Below are 25,983 nucleotides of genomic sequence, written 5' to 3'. Positions count from 1 at the left end.
ACATTTTAGTTTTTGAGAAATAAAGTTGGTGCAGTCTCTACCCTTGCTGGTATGACCTACAATGTGCTGCATTTCAGTTTCTAATTTCTGAATGTGAAGATGACGAGCCTTGTTTTTTCCTAATATAATGACAACAAACACAAAGCTCTACCCAAAATATACATTACATTGTAAATATTTCAAGTTTGTGCCAGTTAAGGACAGTTGTGAAGGACAGGTGATTTTTATTCTATTTACTTATTTATTTTCACCATTGTGGAAACAGTGGAAGGGAATAAAAGCACTCGCACCCATCCGCTCTGTTTGCTGGCTCTCTGATGACAAACGGCCGAGATGTGGAGAGCACATACCTCATTTACATCACATGCATAATGTACTCTATCTGGGATATTAGCTTCTCGGTCTTGTAGTGTTGCCTAACACACACAGTGATCAGCACATTTTTTGAGACTGCAATAATCAGAGGAATGTAACAGTGATGTGGGAACAAGAGGAAATAACATGGAATAATAATGTACCCATCATTGTTCTGTTGTCATCCCTCCTAGCCAGTTTGGTTTCCCTTAGAGCCTAACAAAAGCTTCATGAATTCAATGGAATAAAACATGGAACTGGGTGCAAAATTAATACATCTATTCCCAAGCTCCATATTCATAGAAAAAAGGAAAATATTGACTACATAGGGAACAGACTTTCCCTGAAAGCTTTGTGGATCTATGCATATGCTTATGTAATCTTCAAACAAGTTGTGCAGCCTTTTACAAATGTGTCTAGCCTCATTTAATCTCAAGTAAGCCTGTGGATACCACAAAGGAAAAAAAAAGAAAAAAAGTCAGATGTAGGAAATAAACTAAATCTTCAAAAATATGCAAAATATAAGTTCCCACATTAATTAGCAGGCTGTGTACAAAATTTATTCTTAGCATGCTAACCTCTTCATGGTTTGCACACATTGACTCAAATAATGTCAGAGCAGTTTTCACTCATATTGTTCAAGATTTTATCAAGAGTTCAGTCCTGCAAGTATTTTACAAAGTAGTTGCATGTTCCTGTTCTATAACTGCTTGCAGTATTCCCAAATAAGTCTTACACATGAGTTCAATAAATAATTGGAAGCCCAGATGTTTGAAACGGATATAGCAGATACACTGTAGCTGTATTGAAAATACAGCTCCTTTCCCTTTGTCCTCCCATCAACTTCACAGCATTGCACTCTGCCATTTTCAGTTCTCTTCTAATTAAATCTAGATGCGCGGTGAGCATGTACGTGTTCCCACACGTGCCCCTCTCTCATATGCAGCACGTGGAGGCATCCTGTATTATTGTTGCTGACTTGAGACATTCCAGCAAGGAATTCTGCTTCTTCAAACTGAACCGTAGCATTCTTTGTCCCTTAAGCTCACCTCCTGATAAGGAAATTACTTATATTGAGACATGACTTACTGCTTCACATAGCAAAGAACTAAAAATTGGGTTTAAATTCCTGTCTTGAACTGAGCCTGACTCATTTCTGTGTCTCTCTATAGTACGAGTAAAGCAGGCTCTTGTCCTGTGTTTGATGAATAAAGTAAAAAAATTAGGTATCAGTAAATACTAAGAACATTCTTGAATTTGGTTTTAAAATATAGCTGCCTGATTTTCAGGACTTGAAAGAAATGTGTAGGAAATTTCATTTTATTTACTATACCTTTAGTTTATTAAATTTAACATTTTTGTTAATATATACTTCTCCATCCCTATGCAGTTTTTTACCTTATAACTAAAAATGATGATTTCTAACTTATATATCTTAGTTTTTCCCTCTTTGAATAATTATACTAATTCCTGCAAATGCTGTGACGTTATCAGAGAAAAGTTGTTTTATTTTTATTGTATTTTTTAAGAGATAGAAGAGTACTATCGTTACATTTGGGAATTCTTAATTTGTATCTTATTTAGTCTGGTGTGCAATGTGACACCAGTTAATTGTATGTTATTTTATGGTAACTACATGTTAACTCTGTTGGAAGTAATGGTAATTATACTGTAATTGATATCAGTTCTCCCACATCTTTGGAAAACCATACAATTAACACATATCCCCACAGTTGGACACTATCTTTTGTCTTTTGTAATGGTGCCATATTGGAGTACTGTTTTGAAAAGCGTTTCTAAATATTTTCTTCTTCTTTTAAACTCATTTTAAAAATTTCAATTTCAGAATTTTTTTTTAGTTTGTATGAAATGAAAACAGTTTCTAAATTTTAATTTTACTTCATCTTAAGAAAAGCTTCTTCCACAATCAGACATAGTCCTGGGTTATTTTTGTTTTTTATTTGAATACTCATTTGTGACATCATTTGACCTTATTTAGTGCTTCTTTTTTCCTAGAAGGAGGATAACAGTAGAATATACAAAATCTTGACATTAAGGAGTTAATCAGTTTTTTTCTGAAGAAAGGCCCTCTTCTTAGCAGCAGTCTTTGCATTTATGTTACTTTACTTGCAGACAAAAAGAGATGTATTCTGGGCTAGTGCCACCATAATGAGTCTCAAACTAGGGACACAGAGGAATCTTTAAGCCACATTCAGATGAAAATGTGTTCCCTCTGATTTTCCCTGCATCCTTTCTTTGCCTTCCCTTGCCTTTGTGTCCCTTCCCTTCTATTGCTTTTGACTATGGTGGCCACGGAATTTCAGAAGTAGCCAACAGATGCTTTTTGGCTAAGTGTGACCATGCTTTGGTAGGCTTGTTTGAAAAAAATGCTTTGTTTTTTAGTGCTTTTCTTGAGATGAATAATTCCTTAGAATTTTTTTAGTCAAGATTTTATCAACGTGTGCTGCAGTATAGATCTTAGAGAGAAAGAAAGTCAAATATCATAGAATCATAAGATTTCAGAGCTGGAAGAAACCATGGAGATAAGTTAACTTAACTCCCTCATTTTGCAGATGAATTATACAGGGACTAGCATAGTTGGTAGAGTAAGAGTAGCTCAGTGGAAGGAGCAGGAGACTGAGAGTCTGGAGCTGAGAGGCATGTTCTGGATCTGTCACCAGCCGGCTTCAGGACTGTGGTAAGTGTCCAGACCTCCTTGGTCACATTGCTGTTTGAATGAAGAGGCCTTTACATTTCCTTCTGACACTAAAGCTTTCTCATGCTCCCTATTTTTCTTTTTAAGATATATGTTATTTTTGCAGCATACATATTTTTTTAAATTATAGGAAAAGCTCTTAGGAGATACAATATGCTTATATATATCATAAATTAAAACAAATACATGGTAGCAGTACCTTACATTTTCCCACTTTTTGTGTTTATGTTTCTGAGGGAAAAAAATCTTCAAATTTATCAGTTTTCCAGCTAAAACTGAAATGGAAGCTATATTTCTAAAGAAAATATTTATTCTTGGTTCGTATAGCTTTGATGTTTTCAACTTGAATAAACTGCACCTGTGTTTCCACAAATAATACTAAAAAGTACACATTATAAATTAAACAGGTACCTCAAATGAAGTACTTAGATTTTGAACTAATAGAATTCCCAAGATACCTTTTTGGACAAAGACATTTGCTTAGCTGGTCATTAATTTTATTGTGACACTCTTTGTTCATATGGTACATGTTAGAGTAACAGTATCTTATTGGTGGTTTAGGTGGAGATAGAATTCTCCACTTTTTAAACCATGTGTTCAGTTTTAATAGGAGTTTGTGTAATTTTACAGTGGGACTTTTTGTGAACTTTTTACTGAAACAAATGGTTAATCAGAGAATATTCAGGAACAAATCTGCATCATGCCTCTGTACACGAATAAAAAGTTGAAACCACATATAAGTAGGAGTTAGGCTGCCACACAACTGGATTTGCTTAAATCTGAACGCTTTATAACTCTACTTGGGAGTTGCAAACTTATAAATAACCTTGCAATTGGTTAAAACCATATTAAAACCATATGAATGAGACAGAAAGCATTTGGTTAAAGGGGTTCAGTAAGCACTATAATCCTGATGAAACTAATTTAATTCAGTGGCTTCCAAGCCTAAAAGGGTCTCATATCTTCAGAGTTAATGCTACTGTATCATTTATCATCTGATGGTCAGTGACAAGAGTCTAAATGTGTGTTACAGGAGATGTCTAGGATGCTGTCCTTGCCGGGGGTGTGGAGACAGAACTCGCTTAGTTTGGAGTACTCTTCAAATCCTGAGGGAAACTTGTCATACATCATTGGAGAATGTTTTTGAAAGGTCCATAAAACATCTCCACAAGAAGCTCTGCAGACATTAGTTCATTTCAGCAGGCATGTGCTGCATGCTTCTCTGCTTGCAGCGCACAGTTCTCTCTGGGCATAGAGCAGGTCGTGAGATACTTTCCCTCCCTCGAAATGCTTATGGTCCAGTGGCATATATCAGCATTCCTAGAGTTTATCTCAACAGCTTATAGCATTGAGATTCTGTTTCTTGCCTCAAGTATAAATCTTCCTGTTTTTGAAAACCTTTGTTAAGTGCTTCCTTCTCTTTAAAGGATAACTTTTGAAGAATCATAGATAAATGTATAGATGGATGGACAAGGCTGTCAACAGATAGAACTGCTACTAGATCCTAAAGAAAAAAGTTTCTAGATAATTGTTTGTGAGGCTAATAGGACCTTATCTCTAAAATATGCTGCTTTATTATTTGACAATTTTGGAAAGCAACTAGCACCTTTCATGGCATAAGAGGTAGAAGCTGCCATTGTATTAGTTGGCCAGGGTTGCCATAATAAACTACCAGAGACTGCGGACTTAAACAACAGAAATTCATTTTCTCACGGTACTGCCTGGAAGTCCAAGATCAAGGTGTTAGCAGGTTCGTTTCTTCTGAAGCCTCTCTCTTTGGCTTGTAGATAGAGGCTGTCTTGATGTGTCCTCACATGCTCTTTCCTCTGTGTGCACACATCCCTGGTGTCCTTTTTTGTGTCCAGATGTACCCTTCGTATAAGTACACCAGTCAGGTTGGATTAGGACCCACCCTAAGAGCCTCATTTTAACTTAACCACTGCTTTAAAGGCCCTGTCTCCAAATACAGTCACATTCTGAGGTACTAGGGGTACCTATGAATTATGGGGAAACACAATTCAGCCCATAACAACCATCTTTACTCAGCTGGGATATTTCCAAATCTTGTGAAGTTATTTCACTGGGATTACAGTGCCTAAGGATCTCCCTTGACCAATGTCTTTGTTTGCATGGCTTTACCAGGATTATCTTCCCTAGGAATGTTCTTGCTTCTCAGGAGGAATTAAATTGAAATTAATATAATTCTGTTGTAACAGTTTATTCTATTACCCTTTCATAAGAGATTGGCCTTTTTAATTAATTCAAAGAATGAATTGCTAATGGTGAATTGCTAAGCAATGTAAGAGATGTGTAAGGATATTTTTTGTGGAGATGGTTCAGATTTTAGGGAAAATTCTTCTTGGAGAGCCCTTTCTAGTGATAATAATAAGGCAGATTTTCTGTATCACAGCTCTGGGCCAACCCTGACCAGGAGATCACTCTATTGTTTAATTGACTTACACACCTTCCTTTGTATTTATCTGTCTTTTAATTATTTATGTTTCACTGCTTTAAATAGGATCTGAAAATAATTGCATTTTATTTAAAAGTAAAATTAAAATGAAAGAAGAAAGAGAAGCAATTTTACCAAGATTACCAAGATTAACAACCAGAGAGCCTAGTATGTGCAACATCATGAGAGGCACTTATGTTATAGAGATAATAAGACATGGATACTGTACCTTGAGGAGCAAGTTGAGGAGAACTGGAAACAGACATAGAAACCAATCATTGTAATATATATTTTTCTATAAATGTGGTGATGGAATACCACATTTGGTGTTAGAGCAAAGGGGTTAGGGGTGTTAGAGGAAAGGGGATGATAGATTCTTCCCAGGGCTGGTGGAAGGAAGTCAACAAAGGATTTTGTCCAGAGCAGATGTTTTAATTAGGCTTAGAAAGGACTAATTATGATGTCGTCTGGAAGGGAAGACATCATAATTAGAAAGAAAAAGTGGTATTCGGAAATACATAGGATTTTGGAATATCATAGCTAGTTCAGGGAGCTCCAAGAAATTCCATTTTATTGTAACAGGGAGTATAAACTAGAGTGAATAGAATATGAAGCTGATGAGGGAGCAGGAGCCAGATCATAAAAAGACATGCATAATTTACAGAGAAGTTTGGTTCTTATCATACAGGTGAAGGAAGACTTGAGTGCTTAAAAGTAGTGAATAATTATCCAGCTCCTACATGGTTACTAAGGTTGAGATTTAAAGTTACTTCTGAGTTACTTAGCAGCCAAGATAAAATGGAAAGCATTGACTGGGCGCAGTGGCTCACGCCTGTAATCCCAGCACTTTGGGAGGCTGAAGCAGGCAGATCACCTGAGGTCAGGAGTTCAAAACCAGCCTGGCCAACATGGTGAAACCCCGTCTCTGCTAAAAATACAAAAAAGTTAGCCGGGTGTAGTGGTGTGCACTGTAATCCCAGCTACTTGGGAGGCTGAGGTAGGAGAATTGCTTGAATCTGGGAGGCAGAGGTTGCAGTGAGCCGAGATCATGCCACTGCACTCCAGCCTGGGCAATAGAGTGAGACTCTGTCAAAAGAAAGAGAGAAAGAGAAAGAGAGAGAGAGAGAGAGGAAGGAAGGAAGGAAGGAAGGAAGGAAGGAAGGAAAAGCAAAGCATCTTTGGTTATGTATTGTTCTATTGTTGATACAGGAGAAAGGATATTGACCTTTGGATACGGACACTGTCGTCATAGTTTAGCTTTGAGATACTTAGCAAACATCAAATAATATCTTTAACAGAAGTGGATATGTTATGAGTTGCTGTATTTTTTGCAAAGCACTCACATGTATAATCTCTCATTTAATCATTAAGCCCTTGCGGCATGAGCATTGTCTATTCCATTTTACAAAGGTGGGAACAGGCTCAGAGAGATCACATGGTAATCTAGAGTTATTATTCAAAATTCACCCCAGTACAAATACATATCTAAATTTTGATTAAATGACTTAACCCATAAAAAAATTCTTTTTGAACCTCACCTTCTTCTGGTTGATAACAATAGTATTTTCTCTGTAGTATTGGTATGAGATTAAAGGAAGTACTCATTGGAAAGGGCTTTGCATATTGTGGATGATCAGTGGGTGGCATTCTTCCCTGCTTCTACACCAGTAGATATATTTATGCTGTGATGGCAAACACAGTTGGAAAACAGCAGTTAGTCCTTAACTAATTCTTAAGTGCTAGCACAATTTTGGTGTTAAAACTGTATGAGAAACTAGACAAATTAATAGCTTTAGCTGAAAAAATATTATTTAAAAATGGGGTTCAATAATGAACCTCATTTCATCCAGCCAAAGTCTATATTATCATGATTACTTACTCTAGAAACATCACAATGTCACTAGGAAGGTAAGTCCTATACCTCTAAAATAATTCCCTCAAAATATAATCACCTTTAAAAGTACATGTGGTTGCTTTCCAGTGTAAAGCCTACATTTTTGATCATTCATTAAATTACTAAATGCATAATAAAGGATCTAAAATAAAGTATAACAAAGTGACAGTGTTTGTTAAGTCAATAAAAAGGAAACCACATATCTGGTTAAGTGATGTTTCTGGAGAATCACAGCATGGCAAGATACGTCTAGAACAAGGAATTAAAGAAAGTCATTCGGAGTAAGAGACAGAATATCTCTTAGCATTGTACTTAGCATTGTCTTGCTTTCAAAACAAAACAAACCTTTTATTTTGAAATGTGTACTTCTTTTTAAGCCAAGCATCTATGATATGTAGTATCTTCTTTTGCCAGAGTTTTGCGAAGACTTCACAAAGATGGATTGTATTAATCTGCAGAAATTCCAAGTTAAACTCAAAATATCTTTTTCACATTACATTATATAATCAAATTGCATTTTTCTATTGTGCTCTTCTAAAATTGCTTATTTACCTCTTTTATAAAATATTTAAGGTGTTTTTCTGAATTTCCTTGTTTTGATTATTATTGCCCTTTTAGATACTTGTGCAGCATGTTTTTGATTTATGTGGCTAGATTAGTTATGTGGCCTTATATAAACCTGCAAGTATTTATGAACACTAATACTAAATGTTCTGTGAGATATATAGAAAAGGTCTAAGACACAATCTCTGGCTTGAAAAATCTTTTGATGTTGTCGAGGGAGACTTGCTGGTGCACATGAACCAAAAGTCCGATTCTTTAACATAGTATGTAACTAGGGGCTAATTACGTAGGCAAAACTAAGACTTTTTGTATAGCAGAGAGTAGGTAGATCAGAGAGTTTATAGAGTTCATGGAAAACTTGGGTTTTTCCATATGAATAGGATTTGGCGAAGGAGAAACGAGAAGGAAGGATGATCGTGGTATTATTATTGAAAGGCAAGTCACTGCCAACCTCAACCAGAGGATATATGACAGGAGAACTGTAGAAAATTGAGTTTAAAAAGGTGTGTGGGGAGCAGTGTATGAAAGATCTTGAAAACCATGTAGAGGAGCTTGGAGGAAATGCAGTAGACATGGGAAGCCACGGAAGGTTTTGAATCAGAGACATGAAGTAGAACTCAGTGAAGAGTGTGAGTAGAAGGACTGGGGAGGACAGTGCCAAGGATCAGGCAGATCAGAAAGGAGGCTGCAGCAGTGAGATAGGCATGAAGACATGTGCTGGGGTAGTTAGTGATGGCAGGAGGGCATTGAGAGAGGGATGAGGGCAAGAGGCTATGTGGAAGAAAAATCAGCAAGCCTGGATCATCGCCTGGACAGAGAAGGGCAAGAAAAGCAGTGAGACAAATCACACTGACCCCTCAGCACCAATGTGAACACAGGAAAGGAGGGGAAGCTGGGTAAAGAGAAAGCTGCTTTTGCAGGGGAATCTTTACTTTCAGTTTAGGAAAGAGTTTTCCTGGGTTGGAAATACATCAAAATACACAAATGGAAATCAAACTTTCATAAAAATTGAAGCTAAGAGCTAGGATGAAAACGACAAGACTTATTTAGCTTCCACTCAATAACCTAGACACAGCTGAAACTCTGAGGATAAGATATCATCTCAGAATATTGTCATGGCCTTAGAGAACTTTTATTTATAATACATATATTTGTTATTTTTCTTAGAAAATTCTGCGTTAGGAATACACACAAAACACAATTAGTGGGGCTGTAGTATTAACCTTCCCTGCAAAATTCCTTATCATTACACATTTGAAAGATTTTTAAGTCTTTAATATTTAAATATGTATTTTAGGATGCAACAGCAAAATCCTTATTTACCTAAGAAAGAATCATACCAGAATCCCCCTGTAGAAATTAGGTGTTTCTAAATCCATAATTATATGAGCATAGAATTTATTTACTGTCTTATATATACATAAATAGAGTATTTGGCAATTAGTTCATAACACAGATTTAGGTTTATTTAAGAGAGTCAATGTAGAGAGTATCATAATTATAATGCATTTTACACATAAAAATAACATGAGATAATCATTTTTTACCTGTATTAGCTGTGCTATAGATAATGGCCCCTTAGTTGTATGTTCCATGGCTGCCGTGAATGATCCCCCATATTCAGACACTCCTTAGAAATGAGCTTTTGAATAAAGGTTAGTAAAGTACCTCTCATTCAGACCATTGGAATGAAATATACCACATCATTGACCAGACGTGTACTTAAATGAAATATATTTGTTTGTAAAGCAGCAAACAAAAAACCTCTCTCAGCGTGTGCCATTTTCCACTTCAGTTTGTGGCAAAGGGGACCATGTTGAAATAATTTGAGGCCTGGTACACACTGGTCAGTCTTGGTAATGCAGAAGGGAGGGACCCAGTGCATCATTACATTTCACGTGTTGTTTTTCAGGAGATGGCTGCAATCAGTCACTTCGCATATGGTTTGAAAAAGGCTTGTCTCTCTGGCAAGCAAACTGTTATTTAAGTACACAATCCACTCTACTACTGAAACAGTTTTGCCAAACTTATCCAAGTATTCTCACATGCTTAAAGATGGTATAAATATCATTTATTGCTAGCAGTTTTCTTCAGACTATATGGAATGTCTTCCTGCTGCCTGATCTAAGTGTCCCAGTTTACATTATGGCCTTTACTGCCTCTGTTTGATGGAGTGATCAGTAAAAATTTAATGACACTATAAAATAATAAAAATGTCATTAATTTACCACGGATCTTGGATGCAGTGGTTGTAAAGTTACATTAATAAACAGAATATTTTTTACAACAAAAAGCATTGTTACATGGGAACGTATAAATAACACACATAAATTTAAGAGCAATTTTACTGTTAGCACACACATTATTATGGAATAGCCAATAAGTGTATAAAACATAGTATATAAAATTTTATTAAAGTATACTGTGCACATCAAAAATTCAGCTTTTATCTAAGTGCAAAGAAAAGCCATTATTGTGTGCTTACTGTTTCATTGCTGTTCTTTCCCCAGATCACAATTTTACATTTGATGCCAGTAAGAGGAAGTTGATTTTTTTCCTAGATGAAAACAAACCTCTGTTCTTTTAGTTACCCCAAATTCATTCTCTCTCTCCACCCATGCAAAGACAAAATTGATCAATCTTGCCATGGTAGGGAGGGAAAAGTTGCTAATTTAATGCAAAGTTAAAAATAATGCCCGAAGAGTTGAATGGTTTGTTCAGTGACTCTGGAAATTAGGGATAATAATGCAGCAGTCTATCTGTCATCAGTGAGGCTGCCCCGTCATTGACTCTGATAATATGTGAAGATGATGGATGCTACCGTCTTGTGGCTTGTAACATTTAACATTCATCAGCTCTCACTAAAGGGGGCTTTATCATTTAAATATCTTTATTTAATATGCAACATCTACCTCATACATCATAATTTCAAAGCACTTAGAGAGCCAACAGTCCTACAACACAGCAGAGCTGACTTTAATTTTTTTTCAATAACTTTTATGTTGCCTGCATGTTTGTGACTGACAATGCATAAGTAAGTGTCTGATCACATTGCTGCATGTAAAATCCACTGTCAACATGAAGATGGGGCAGTTTTCCTGGAAGGGGTGGGATTAAATTAGCATTGAGGTATTTTGCTTATATCTCCAACATATCTTACTTGGGAGGTATGTACATGGTGAGAGCTAGTTCAAGTGTGTGGAAATTTGGACTTAAGAACTTGCCACCTACAGTCTATATTTGTTCCACATAGGGGCATGCTCATGGATGCTTAATGGCAGAAGTTTAAGCTTGTTGGAACCAAAATATCTTTATACTTCTCTCTGTGCCCATGTCCACATCCTGTATTTACTAGGCTCATGTTCAACCTCACTGGTAAAATCTTTGCTTAGCTCAGCTGCCCAGACGTAACTTGTAGACATCAGGCCCTCTTATCTTATGGTTATGTGGCTGGCAAATAAATATTCTGAGCTATTCTTTGAAGAAAAGAACGAAATCTTCTGGGAGACTAGGTGGAAATTTATATGAAAGGGCATGGCTTTGCAGGGTCCTTCTTTAATCTCAAACACAAGTGCTTAATATTACCAAATCTAAAATGCAACCCACTGCCCAAAACAATTTCTATCATTGATTTATTTTCTTCCTATTTAACAAGTGTTTCATGGGATATTCTTCCTTGACTTCTACTCTGTCAAAATATTGATATTTTAAAGGGAAAGTATCTCTGCAGAAGATTTTTTTTTCAATGAAGTCAGAAAAATGTATGACTTCAAAGACACTGTGAATGTGTTGTTGAATGTTCTGAATGTTTTTTGTTATGATTAAAAACAAGCTGATACTACTGAATTGTGAGTGCACTTCATTTTTTATAAAAGAAAAGATATTATTATCATGTAAGCTTTGTTGTCTTAGGATTTTACAAACCATGGCATGTAATTTTCCCTCTTCTCCTTCCTTGTCAAAATATTGATATTCTTTCAGGAACTTTATTTTATTTTATTTTATTTTACTGAGAATATTTTCCAGTAAAATCAAAGAGAATGAGTGACTAGAAAGATACTTGAAATATGCATATTGATAGATAGCACGGTCTGTTGATTTTCAGAGAAAGTTGTTTTTCCCCCTATGAAAATACAGTTAAAGGTTGTTCTTCCAAGAAGATTGCAGGTGTCACATCAAAACTCCTTTTGCATTTAACATAGGGAAAGCATTCACATGCAAATATTTGAAATGCGAAACAATGTGATAAAACAAAGGTTGAATATTTTGCTTTCCCTGGTACTACTCATCTCCACTTTAATTCTTTTTCTTTACATCATGACAACCAAAGTGCTACTCAAAAATAGAAATTGGCTGATTAAAAGCAGCTGTCCTTTCCCTGACTGTGTCTGAAGCTCCCACAAGGCTTATAGTTGCTTTTTGTTGTGTCCTGCATCTGGGTTAATTTGTTCTTGTGCACCAGTATTTTCACATAGGAAGATATTAGGGAACCATACTTAACTTGGTTTTTATTTTCATTCTGTTTTTTATAAGAGTCATATTTCAGAGGTTTCCCTACATACTGCTATTTAAACTAGTGAGTATTACCCAGTTAGGGAAATTCATGATTGTAATTTTTGTTGCAAATCTTTCATAGAAATGGTGTAGATTAAAGCAAGGTTTATGCTGTGTTTTCTTCCAACACAGATTTCAACATATTCCATGACGAAGGGGAACTGGAAGACTTCCTGCACAATTTGACTGATGGGAATTAATTATAGAAATATAATGATATTCAAAAATAATCATATTAGAAAGCACAAATGTAGTCAGGCTGTACAAATGAGGCAGAGACTCTATCAAGTAATTGTATGTTTGCTCTTTAAGAATATTTCCAAGTTTCTAAACATCTTACAGAAGAGAACACTCAGAGTGTTTCCATCTAATGCCGAACATGCTCAGTACAGAACTAGGTCATTGAACAATAGCTGAACAGCAATCAGCACTCTACTGCTGCATAATGCATTAAGTATAACATGCAGAAACCATTCCCGGAGCTGGAAGCTGCTATTTCATGTCTGTAAATTCAAGCTGACATGACATTTAATATTGTTTCATAGTAATGAACAACAAGGTTTCATTCATTCATAAGCACAACACAAAGCCAAGTTTGAGTCAGGAGAGTAGTGAGGAGACGAGAGGGGGACATGAGCTGTGTTTCTGCAGACAAGAACACCATATTAATGATGGTCAATGAGCCCCTCTGCTACTGATCCAGAGAGCTGCAGAGGGAGTGTTCACTGTGGTGCTTCAGACGCCTACTCCTAGAAGAACTGGTGAACAAGTAAAACATCTCTGGGTTTCCCTCCTAAAGCAGCAGGGGTATTTAACTTTCCTGGCTCCATGGCTGGCTAGGAGTGATGTCCTCCTTTTCAGTTCCCAGAAAATCACAGTTGAAATTCTGAGACAAAATAGTAGTATCAATCATCTTCTGGTTGGCCTGCTTTGAAATATTTGTTTTCGAAATCCTCGTGCATAAAATTCTGATTTGTATTTCGCCAGGAATACCAATGCAAACTATGATCTCTAAATGAGAAAATTCCTCTCCCATTAAATTTAGCCGTGTATTTTAATAGGAACTGCTCTTTCAGGTTTTTGCATTGTTGGCTCAACCCTCTCTATTGCGTTCTTTTTAGATTACTGGAGCAAATCCGACAGAGAGAAGATATGCATAGAAGCTCTGGCAGGTTCCCTGTCACAGCTTTCCTTTCCCTACAGGTACTATGGTCTAGATGCTGTCAGTGCTGTCCATGTCACAAACAGCTTTCAACGGAATCTTCCTGAAAGATTTTCAGAGTCCACATTGGTCAGAAATGATATTTTTGAATTCACCTTTTGGCCATTAAGCAAGATAGAAACTGGAAGGAAATGGTGGCTGTTTTGGAAACTAGAATAAGCCTCTGATTATTTGTTCCTCTAGGAAAGAACGCGCTTTGAGAATTTGGGGCCCCAGTTAACGGGAAAGTCAAATGAAGATGGAAAACTGGGCCCAGGTGTCATCGACCTTACTCGGCCAGAAGATGCAGAGGGTGAGTGGCTTTTCTCTAGCTCTTTTCTGCTGCTCCATGTGTTTCCAACGGTGTGTCTGAGCTAGATATAGGATCTTTATAGTTTTTCATAGGAGTCATCAGCTAGATTTCTTAGGCAAAGCAAAGGAAATGTTACTCTTCAACTACGTATGTATGTAAGTTATGTTGTGCATTATAGTAGAAGACTTTAAGAAGCAGTTAGATCTTACATTACTGAATACTTAGCAATCCAAGTACTTCAAGTTACCATCAAAGTTTTAAAATAAAAGGATCCTCTACATTTCAATGAACAGCAGAATTCTGTGTTTCATCCATCTCACTGCATTTGTATTTAAAAAGGGAAAACTTAGAAAGGAGGACTTTTAAACATTATTTTATCTTTCATTGACAAGTAATAATTGTATATATTTGTGGGGTATAAAGTGATTTTGATACATGTATACATTGTGGAATGATCAAATCAGAATATTTAGCATATCCAAATCAAGTGATTCCCAGGTACAATCAAACCATTTTGGGGATTAAATGATAGTTTGCAGCAGTTTTAGCATAAACTTAATAATTGCTTGGGGAAGGCCCAGCCTGTGCCTATGCACTAACCATCACTAACGTCTTTCAGAAGTCTGGGTGGAAAGACCAGCCTTCCTCTCAGAATGTTTACCCACACCAATATCAATGCCTGTTCGCTTCTTTTCCCTTTTTGTTTGTTTGTTTTAAATGCACAAGCAGCACATCAGCAGAAATTGCTCCCCAGAGTCTGGGTACAATTTATGGGTTAGGTCAGCACTTCAGTAGTAATGTTGCCTGGTTATTTACTGTGTCATCACAGAGTAGAGACTGGTTTTCCCGTTAGCTGTTCCTTTGGCAGAATCTGTCCCACCAGTCAGGGAAGATTAATTTGTTCTCTTCAGAGTAACATGATACTTCACCCATCTCAGGTCCCGGCTAAAGTCCTTCTTTAGCTTAAGGGGAAGAATCTCACTAGTATCCCTTTAACTGGCAGGGTTTCTTCCAGGACCCTAATCCCTCGAAAACACATGAAGACACTTCATAGCAGCATCTAAACTGGGCATGGCTTTTAGTGAGAGCCTGGGGCCATCCCAGGCAGCCCAGAAATCCCTGGAATGAGGACTCAGAGATGAATAGTATTAGACATTAGGAAGCCCTTCAGAAATTTTTCAGAATGCTAATTTTTCATACTAGTAGGAAAGACTAATGTTTGATGATAGTTTGGGAGACCAGGTGTTAAAATAAATTCTGATTAGGATATATATGTGTCTATGGGAGTAAAGAGGGAGGGAGGGAGGGGAAGAGAAGAGAAAGGAAGGAAAGGAACGAAGAAGAGGGAAGATAGATAGGAAGGGAGGCATAAAGATTACTCAAAACCAGAAATATGCTTGCTGTCTTCCTTGAAGAATGTGTATCAACAGCCCATTATTTTCATAGGCACTTAAAAGTGCAGGTTTTCCACCGATAAGGGTTGAGGTTCCTCTGCCTAGGGAGCCAGGAAGTCCAAATGATGTTACTTGCACAGTTAACCATCCGAGTGCAACACAGAGATTGTGGCTGGCCTAAAAGCCTTTGTGGAAGTGTTTCAGGTCTGGCCCATCTCAATTTTATTGGGAGATTGTACTGTAGAGTACCTAAATTGTTGACCATATGTAATTAAATAAATATTTTTCATTACTTTGGAGTATTCAGTCTGTTTATTTGACAACAGACTGGTAGTTACAGAGCTCTGTCACCTTACCCGCGCTGTCAAAGACTTTTCTAATTTGTCATTCACACTTTTTCATTTGCTTCCTTAACTGCATATTTGGTGTAAATATAGTCAGTTATCTCTCAGTAATGTCATTATCTAGTTAGTGATATCATGTGCTTGGTAAGTTAAAAATCATGGTCAGAGTTATTAACTATATAAGAGGAAAAAGTTAAAAATTTAACTCTAGAGAAACACACTGCATATAAATATTTTTGGATATTCTATTCAATGCCTAGATTGTCTAGATTGAAACCAATTTCCCTGGCTGTTTTGTTTTTAGAAAACTTTTTTTATCAAGTGTTTATATACTAGAGGATGTCTTACGCTTTTTACCCACATTTTCTCATTTAATCCTTATACACATTGTGAAGAAGGTATTACTTTTTCCATTTTACAGGTGAGAAAACTGAGGCTGAGAATAATTAAATTACTCGCTATGAGCCACATATTAAGGGTAGAGCTGAGATTCTCCCCAGCAGCCTGCCATACTGCCCCCACTGTTTACACAGAAACACGTGGTCCCTTCATTTTTCTGAACAAACTCCTTGTGACCTTCCTCAGTACAGCCCATTTCCTCTGCCCTAAATATAGCAAGTCATGCCATACACCAGTTCTCATGTTACTCTGTCACACATAGCAGCAGTGCCTGATGAGTATCATAGTAGAAGGGCTGTAGTGGCCCAGGAGCTTAAGGAGCATGTGAAAACCTCCCTTTAGAAGCTTGCCCAGAAGTTGCCATTGAGACCTCATGTGCTTTTGGGGGTTCACGAATGGAGTCAAGTTACCTGTTCTAATACCGACCGAAGTGCAGTGCTTCTGTGAGGACTGCTAGCATGGGTAGCAGCCTTCTGCTGACTTCAGGATATATCCTGGCATCTGTTCAAGGCTGAGCTGATTGCAAAGTCTGCTGGAGTTACACTTCATATTAAAGTCAGAGTAGATAACAGGTACATATGATACTTTCTCTACTTCGTTCCTTCATATTTCCCTTAACAGTAAGATTAAGAAGAAACTAAAGTATCAGAATAACTAAAAAAATTATTTGCTCCTTCACTTAGTCTTTGGTCTAAAAAAACAACCAGCCAACATTTCTTGAGTGCCTACCATGTGCCAGCCCCTAAACTAGACTTAAAACAAACGATGGGCAGCAAAGCAGAGATGTCCTTGACCTCTTTAAACATATGGTCTAGTGAGGAAAGACAGAAGATTAAAAGGGAAATATGTACATACATAATTATCATGGAGAAAAGTGCTAAGAAGATCAGGACTTCTTTGTGCTGTATAGAGGATTTGGAGTGAGAGCTCCTTAGCCGGGCTGAGTTGATAAGTAAGTTCTGTGCCTCTGGCCCAGGATGTCTTCTCCCTCAGTCCATACAGGTTTCCTCTGGCTTTGGAGCAGCAATTTAGGGGCTATGCCCTCCCCCCATGTCTACCCATCCTCCTGTGGGGCTTCTGAAGTGACTAAAGTAAGCCAACCCAGAAAATGAGGCCCTGCTTCCACCAGGCTTCCCAGAAAAATGTCTGCCAGCCATGAAAATGACAATATCACTTAGTAAGCAACTTGTAGACATGCTTCATAGCCCTGAGCCTGGAGGCAGTGAGGAAAAGGTCACCAAAAGAGGCAGCTGTGGATGTGTATTAACCACTCATCAAAATCATATGACAAAACCATAGGCAAGGAAAACAGAAATTAAAAATATAAAAGGCAAATGCCTTCAAAATTTTATTTTTAAAGTCCAGCTGTTATTTGGCTTGAATGTGACAAGACAGCATTTCTTGTTCACCATGATATTTATAAAACTACAAATTCATTGGTGCCGGGGACTTAGGAAACATGTTTAAGGTTTTGTTATACTTTGAAGCAGTTGAAGTCTTAACATGTATTGAGTATACATAATTTGTTAGCTCCTATGTAGGACATGTAAGGAAGAGAGGGCTTGATTAGTTGAGTCTGTCACCATATAATTAAGAATAGTGAACAGCTGTTGAACTTTTTATGGACTTTTCATATGGCATTTCCCCTTTTCTTATTCTGCTTAGGCAAGAGTGCAATTCTTATTCCAACTCTCCTAATTTCAAGGTTGCCTACAGACTAGAAAGAGTTCTAGCCTGTTTAATGGGAGATTTGAGTTGAAGTTCCTTTGCTAAATGACTAAAAACAAGAACCTCTGGGCTTAAGTTTCTTTATCTTTTAAAAAAGGTATGTTGGATTTGACTTCATCTAAGGTCCTTTCCAAGTCTGCGATTATTATTAGAATCTTGATAAAACACTGAGTGAATTTCTTATCAGAAAGATGATCTATCTATCATAGGTTCCATTTAGGGTTTTTTTTTTAGAGAAGTAAAAGAGGAGAGTAATGGCTTAGAGGTTGTATTTGTGCCACTTGCTGAATTGAGTTTTCATGTTCCTTGAGCTTTTCTTTTTATTAATGAGAAGATCTCTCCAGTAGTATTTCCCAATTACCTTTCACAGATGGGCTCCCTCCTCTTTCTCTCTGCTCTCCTTTCCCCCAGCAACAATAGTTGAGACTCGGCTTTTTAAATATATTCTTTCCATCCTGTTTCTTTTTTCTCTTATACCTGGGGTTTCTAAAGGGGTACTTTTCTTTTGTTTCTGTTTTGCTGTATGGTTTGAGTAAGAAAACATTCTTCTAACACCTTTAAAACAATTTTCACATCAATTACTCTGTCCCAGCCTTTTTGGGAGGTTGTACCTCATTTTGATTTGGGGCATAGTGAAAGATAAGCCTAGCATTTATGGATGAGCTCTGAAAGGGATTATATTTGGCCAGACTGTTGGACCCTGGATCAGAACTGGAATGATGTGCTGTCCTCCATGCATTAAAACTTTGCATTGATTCAAATGGAAATAGATATGTGTACCAAGAATACCCTCTTTTGGGACTATTGCTCTCACATTTCTTCAGAAGCATTTTATAGATTTATACTGAATTTGTGAACTGGAACACAGCCAAGATGACCTTACCCTTCTGAAGCTTTATTTGTGTGTGTGTGTGTGTGTGCGCGTGTGTGTGTGTGTGTGTAGCTCCAACTGCTTCTAAGTTTTATATCTCAGGATAGTTTTTTTATTTTCGGCTTAAGCTCTTTGTTTAAGACAAATAGCAGAGATTGCAATAGTTCTTCTTTTCTTTAAAACACACCGCTTAATATGAATGCCCTCTCTTAAAAATCCTGCTCATTCTTTGATCCATATACTTGGAAATTGTTGAAGCTTTCCTCATTCCCCTACCCTCCCTAGATCCTTATTCCTGGTAGAAAAGATTGACTCTATGATACACGACTCATTCAAGGCAGCAGAGGCAAACTGTAGCCTAATCTGGGGTGGGATTTAAATGCTCTAACTGCATATACTTTGGAATGTAAAGATCATTAGTTCAAGCCTACCAGAATACAGTGCTTCACATTGCAACTCTTGGATTCTCAGATTTGAAATAAAGGAGAGAGGTCATCAAATCTGTAATTCAGGCCAAGAAATCACTTCTCATATCCCTGACAAGTAGTCGTTTTATATCTGTTCAAATGCCTCTGAGAGTCTGAAGACAGAATACTGGCCACTTCTTGAGAGGCTCGTCCTAATTCAATTAGCTGTTTGTTAACAATTTATAACTAAAATTTGCCTCACTTTCTTGTAACTTCTACTTATTGGTTCTAGTCTGACTTCTAGACCCTACCAATAAAACTTATCATTTCTTGATTTGACACCCCTTCAGATATTTGCTTAAGGGCTAGAAGACTTAAATTCTGGTTGTTCCATCCTTGACAAGTCATTTTCTTCCCCTAAATTTTCTCATCTGTCAATGAGGAAGTTGGTCTAGATGGTTTCTAGTTGACAGTTTTAAAAACTTTATTATTTTACTGCTATATAATTGAAACCATTCACCTTCAAGGCAACTAGAGTATAGTAAGTATCAATTAGGGATGATGCAATAATCAAAATAAATACAATTATTGTGTAATTATATCAGAGATGACATGCCTTTGCCCAAGAAGGTATCCAACTACTAGATACTAGGAATAAAAGATGAGAAATTATACATGTAAAAAGATAAGACTCAGGTAAATCAGAGGGAACATTAACTAGAGCTATGCTGTGGGCATATGGGTCTGGCTTTCCATAGCTACCCAAAATGGTGTCCAGGCATTTCAGAGAAATGAATAGGCAATAGCATCTCTGTGGAACCAGCAGACTGGTGACTGAGGCCAGGATGGGTAGTGAGGGAGGCCCAAGACCTGGTGAAAAGGAGTAACAGCCACACAGGCTGGGATATAAGCAGAGTCCACAAAGCCCTGGGCTCTGGACTAACTCTGTTGTATGAGTATCACAAAAATGTATTTTACTGTGGATATAAACAGTTTTAGAGGATCCTGTGCACCAGTTTATATCAGCACTATATATAAAGTGCAGCTCTCTTAAACAAGCAAATAAACTTCTCTTAAAGAAATATATTTGCTGTGTCTTAAAAGCTCCGAAATAACTTTTAATGTTGGTAGAAAACAATTTCCATTGAACCCTCCAAGTGATGTATAGTCCTGATGGGGCAAGATAGTGAAATGTCAAGATTCTTGTATAACTCCATTTCCTAATACTCCATAAAAGGAACTCAACCTGCTGCTTATTGTTGCTTAAGATAGAAAGCCCAATCAAAGACCCAGCCTCTCTTTAGTGAGGAATCTAGCCCTACTGGATAGCTGGTTTCTCATTGGGCTGCCTTTTCTAAAGAAGTGTCAATGGCAGTGTGAATAATTACCACAAAAAAAGATCTACTTTTCTGACTGAATGTTCTTTACCCTGGGGAAGAAATAACTGTCTATGTCATTACTGAATCACATAGAAATATAGTCTGCCGTCTGTATCTGCAAGTTCTGCATCTGTAGATTCAATCAACTGTAGATAAAAAATATTCACACAAAAAATGGCTGGTTGTGTCTGTACTGAACGTGTACAGACTTTTTCCATGTGATTATTTCCTAAACAATGCAATGTAACAATTATTTACATAGTATTTACATTGTATAAGGTAACATAAGTTATCTAGAGATTATTTCAGGTATGTGGGAGGATATGCATAGGTTATGTGCAAGGACTACACCATTTTATATAAGGGACTTGGGCATCTGAGGATTTTGGTATCTGTAGGGGGTCCTGGAACTAATCTCTTTCAGATACTGAGTAATGACTGTACTTCTCCAACTTGCTACAGCAACTGAGCAATGAAAGATTAATACTATCTACCATGAAAATTAAACCCAAGACAAGGATAGCTAGCATATGTTCCCGATGGGACTGCAAAATCAGCCCTTGCTTCCTCAGCAGTATGTATGTCTGCTTCACATAAACCAACACATTAGATTAAACCCTGACTGATAGAGTTCTGTCCGACATATTTGGACTGACTGTAGCTTTTGAGATTGTGGACCTTGCCCAGATTCTTCTCTCCTGGCAGTAAGAGCCACTTGACTTTCTACCTGCAAGCTGTGGAATTCAGCCTAACCTTAAGGTAATGGGATTTAATGAGCATCAGGCTAGTTATGAATGTGCTTTAAATTCTCTCTGTTTAAGGTCAGGATTGGAATTGAGACCAAACTTTGATCAATTGGCCCTTTCCTTTTCTTCATGTTCTGATAACTGTGTTTCTAACTTGTTCCAAAGAGTCAGTACCCACCCAGTCCTCCCCCAGTTTCTGTTACTGACTTCCTATCTTTTCTTAACCAAGGTGTTCTTATACAGTCATGCACCACTTAATGACATTTAAGTCAATGATGGCCCACATATATGATACAATACCATATTTTTTCTGTACCCTGTCTATGTTTAAACAAATTACACAAATACTTATCATTGTGTTGCCATTGCCTACAGTATTCAGTACAGTAACATGCTGTATGTGTTTGTAGTCTAGGAGCAATGGACTATACCATATAGCTTGGGTGTACAGTAGACTATACCATCTAGGTTTGGTAAGTACATTCTATGATGTTTGTACAATGACAAAATTGCCAAAGGATTCATTTCTCAGAAGGTATCCCCATCATTAAGCAATGCATGACTGTTTTTTAATATCTCCTTCTAGATTCCTCTTCTTGTTTGGTTCTGCTTGTCTATCACTGCCTGCACTCACTATCTGCTGTCTATTTTCAGCCTCTTTAGAGGTGGGTCTCTGTAGACTGAATCTCCGGTGCTAGGAACCAGGACTTTCTTACCAGGATCTGTCCCTACTCCTGGCCTTCCAATCTTCAGTTTTACCCATATGTTCAACCAAGTTATAATTTACTGATTATCTCATAACACCATACTGTTATGGGCATGGAGGGAAAGGTTTTTTAAAAAATATAGACCACATTATATTCTTCAAGAGCTAGTAATGTAGTTGGGATTACAAGCTTAGTATACCTAAAAACCAAAGCAGTTTAAGGCATTAAATGTTCAAGTACATCGTTAAAGAAACAGAAAAGAACTGCTATTTAGAGGAGGAAGCTTTGTGGACAGCAATGGTTCTGGAAAACCTGATAGAAGTGTGGCTGGAGATAAGCCGAGGTTTGGATAAGCAAAGAGAAGAGGAAAAGCTTTCATTTGAGGGAATAATCTAAGCAGACACAGACATTAAGCAGATAGACCTTCATAGGAAAGCTCCAGAAGGGAAGAATCGTCTTTTTCATCTTTGTCTTCTCCACTAAGCCCAACACAAAGCCTTGCACACACTTGCAATTAATAAATATTTGTTGAATTGAGTATGCTACAGAAATAGATGGGTGCCATATTAAGGAGTGCCTCGATTACCACGCTGAGGAATTTGGACTTTACCACCAAATAAATATGCATTAACCTTTAATCATTCAAGACTGATTTAGACTAGAGAGGTTAAGAATAATGGAAATGCAGTAGTTAGGTTGCTTTTGGAGATCTGTTAGTCACTTTATTCCTCTGCTCTCTTTAATATTATTTCAGAGAGGATGTTCAAGTGGATATCTTTCCATGTTATAACGTGAGAAAGCTTAGCAGGTGTTAGGTGGGTTTTCATTCAAACGCATACTAGAAACAATTCCTTTCCTCCTCTCCTCCTGGATGCAAGTAAGTATGATTTTCACTGTCTACTGTGACTGATTGATGCCTTACAGATCAGTCTTGTACTTTTGCCTCTCACTTAGGAGTGCGGGTTTTTTTTTTAATTGTTTTTGTTCAATGGATATTTACACCTGAGACATGATGATGCCAAAGTTAGGTCATAGTACCAGAGGGGAAAGGTTATGTAAGAATGCATCGTCATTTGCTGTATACTATAAACTGCTACATTTGGGAATAGGCTATGGCATGTAACTCTGAACAAAAATGTAATATCCCAAGTCTCAGACCTGGAAAAAAGCATTTCATAAGAAATATGTTCAATCATTTTAAATTTATATTAGAAATTCAAATTGAAGCTTACTGGTATCAATGTATTTTTTACTTTGGTGGTAGATAAATTGCTCATGGTGCTTCAATATAAGCTGACTCTTCTGTGGGAAGGTTGATCCTACACAGGGACAAAATAAACAGGATAATAGCTGCTCCATGCTGGAGAGCTACAGACCTGTTAGTGGGGAAGAAGAAAAACAATTGTCAAATGTCCCTGAAACTTCATTGCCCTCCATTTATTATAATTTCATAGTCAGTAATTCAAATCCTTCATAATTCCAATGAGTCCTTTATAAAAAAGCCTATCTGTAGGTTCACAAGATAATGGTCTCTTCTTTTCTTCTGGCTCTGTATGAGCAGTATGGTCTGATTTCTGTTCCCATATATGGGAACTGCGGAGATGTGAGATGGTCTTTCTCGGTTGAGCCTTATGCCTAGTCATTGTATTTTCATCTATATCATAGAGAACCTTTTGAAATATATTTTTAGCATTTGGGAAGAAGAGAGGCTCCATTAAGGAGTAAATTGCATTCTTCAGTTAACTTATGGGTTTATTTAGTAACTACATGAAGAATAGAATGTAAAATATAGCAAACATCACGCAGGTATGAGGAAAGTCTATAAAGGGAACACATATGAGTTAAGCACCTCCTATGTTCTTGGTACTGGAATAAGCATTCTACTACTTCTGTTGCCATTATTACTGCTACCTATTTCTAAAATGAACTACTGCTTAGTGAGTAGGTATTGGGTTCCAGTCACTGTGCTAGGAAATTTACATGTATGCCCATTTATTTCTCACAAAGATGCTGCAAGGTAGAAATTATTGCTCTCTTTTATAGAAAAACGAAGCTACAGTTTAGAGAAAGAAAACAATTTATCCAAGGCTACTTAGCTAGGAAAGATCAGACCAACAATTCAAACCTAGATCTGTCTATATGGCATCTGAGCCATACTGCCTCCTGTTTTTCTCCAAGATGAGCTGACTAAATTGGTTGCCTTTGTTGGATTAGCTTTTTCCTATAGTTTTCATTAAAGAGCAGAAAATTTTAATTAGAAATGGAAACTGTGAAAGTGTTTTTAATCCTTTAAACCACAGAAATATTAGGCACTTTTCAAATACTTTCACCAGTTCTCGGGGTGAAGAAATATTGGTGGGCCCATCAGATTGGATTGTCTCTAAAATCCTTGAGTGATCTCCTTTCAGTACTGTTCATTCCTCAACCCTAACCTTAAAAAAATAATTAGTTTCTGCTACTCCCATAATCTGTATTTTCCATTCTAATGAAATACAGATTCCCCAGACAAATGAAATGAAGAGAGGCCAGTTAAATTAGTCATGTTAGGAGTTTTAAAAGCTAAGTTTGGATGCCATTGAAACAATTCAGCTGACCATTGAAGAAATTCATTCTGATGGAAAGTGTGAAATTTGGGGATAGTTACATTTGAGTGCCCATTGTGATTTTTGCCATTTATTAACTGTGAGACTTGGACAATTTAATCTCTCTAAACCTGAAAGTTTCCTCATTTGGAATGAGGAGTATGGATTAGGTAATCTTTAACATCCATCTCCTGTTAGAGTTCTCTAATTCAATGAGCGTGTTTTTTATCTATTTTATAATGAATCTGCTATTTAAGGAAAGTCCCATTGTATGCTTACTTGAATACAGTACATATATATGTATATATGTGTGTGTGTGTATATATATGTATTATATATATATTTACACACACCCTACATCATTAGAATAGTTTTCAGATTTAATATTTCCAAAAATCTCCGACATGCCTTACCATCCTTCCAAGGTTTTTCTAGAAGTAGGGAGGCTGGCATCTCAGAACTGCACAGTATGGCTAGTCAATCAAAGAAGTAAGATTGGAACCAATAATCTCTGAGTCCCACACCGCAACTATGGGTACATTTTCCACATCAAAATTATTATTATTTTATAGATGTTTCAAGAAATGACACTTAACAGAATATAAGAAATTAAATTTCTACAAGATCTGATTTCAGAAATTCCCAGGTTCTAATAGAACATGTGGGCATTAGAGACTCACTCTAAAATTCTCACTGTTGAAGATGTCCACTGTACTGTATTAGTAAGCATTTGAGTATTTACCTTATGCCATCCTGGCTACTAGACCCTGGGGATAAGGATAAGCAGCTAAGGATAAGACACAATGCAGTCACCACTGTTTTGGGGTACATAGTCTAGAAAAGAAAGTAAGTACATAAAACTGGTAATTTGGATAAAATATGGCAAATGTTAAGATGGAGGTATGCATAGGGTGCCACCTGTCAGAGCCTAAGCTACTTTTTCTAACCTGGCAACCAGGTAAGACTTTCATGGGATAAATAATACCTGAGACGAGTCTTCAATAATGAGTGATTGCAAGATGGCCAGGTAATTTCAGGAAAGGAGAAAACTCAGATTCCTAGTATGTACACACACAACACAGTGTGTGGAGAACTGGAAATAGTTCAGTGTTATGACACAAAAAATGTTCCAAGCAGAGTAGCCAGAGCTGGTACTGGAGCCATAGTTGGAGGGCCAGGTCACGGAAAGCCATCTGTACTGTACTAAGGAGTGTGAACTTCATCTTGTGGGCATGAGGGAGCCATTGAAGTGTTTTAAATATAGCAGTGGCCTAGTCTGAGTTGCATTTGTGACAGATCATTCTGGCTGAAATTAGGAGGAGGTATTTAAGTGGAGGTTAAAGGATTTAAAACTGGGTGTAAGAATATCAGCCAGAAG

At 37.1% G+C, this 25,983-nt stretch overlaps 1 protein-coding gene across 28 annotated transcripts in view; it reads left to right on the top strand.

The window, feature by feature from the left end:
• SOX6 (SRY-box transcription factor 6) overlaps positions 1 to 25,983 on the top strand; it is a 769,230-nt gene that overhangs the window by 707,220 nt on the left and 36,027 nt on the right. For all 28 annotated transcript variants that reach the window (XM_057299104.2, XM_057299106.2, XM_055094176.2 and 25 more), the window contains one exon: positions 13,940 to 14,048. In XM_057299104.2, the coding sequence (XP_057155087.1) occupies positions 13,940 to 14,048 (109 nt within the window). The remainder of the gene's footprint in view (positions 1 to 13,939; positions 14,049 to 25,983) is intronic.

This window comes from Pan paniscus, chromosome 9 (genome assembly GCF_029289425.2).
Source record: "Pan paniscus chromosome 9, NHGRI_mPanPan1-v2.0_pri, whole genome shotgun sequence".
In the NCBI taxonomy this organism is placed as follows: Eukaryota; Metazoa; Chordata; class Mammalia; order Primates; family Hominidae; genus Pan; species Pan paniscus.
The sequence above is the reverse complement of the archived record's forward strand: the minus strand, read 5'-3'. Positions and strand labels throughout refer to the sequence as shown.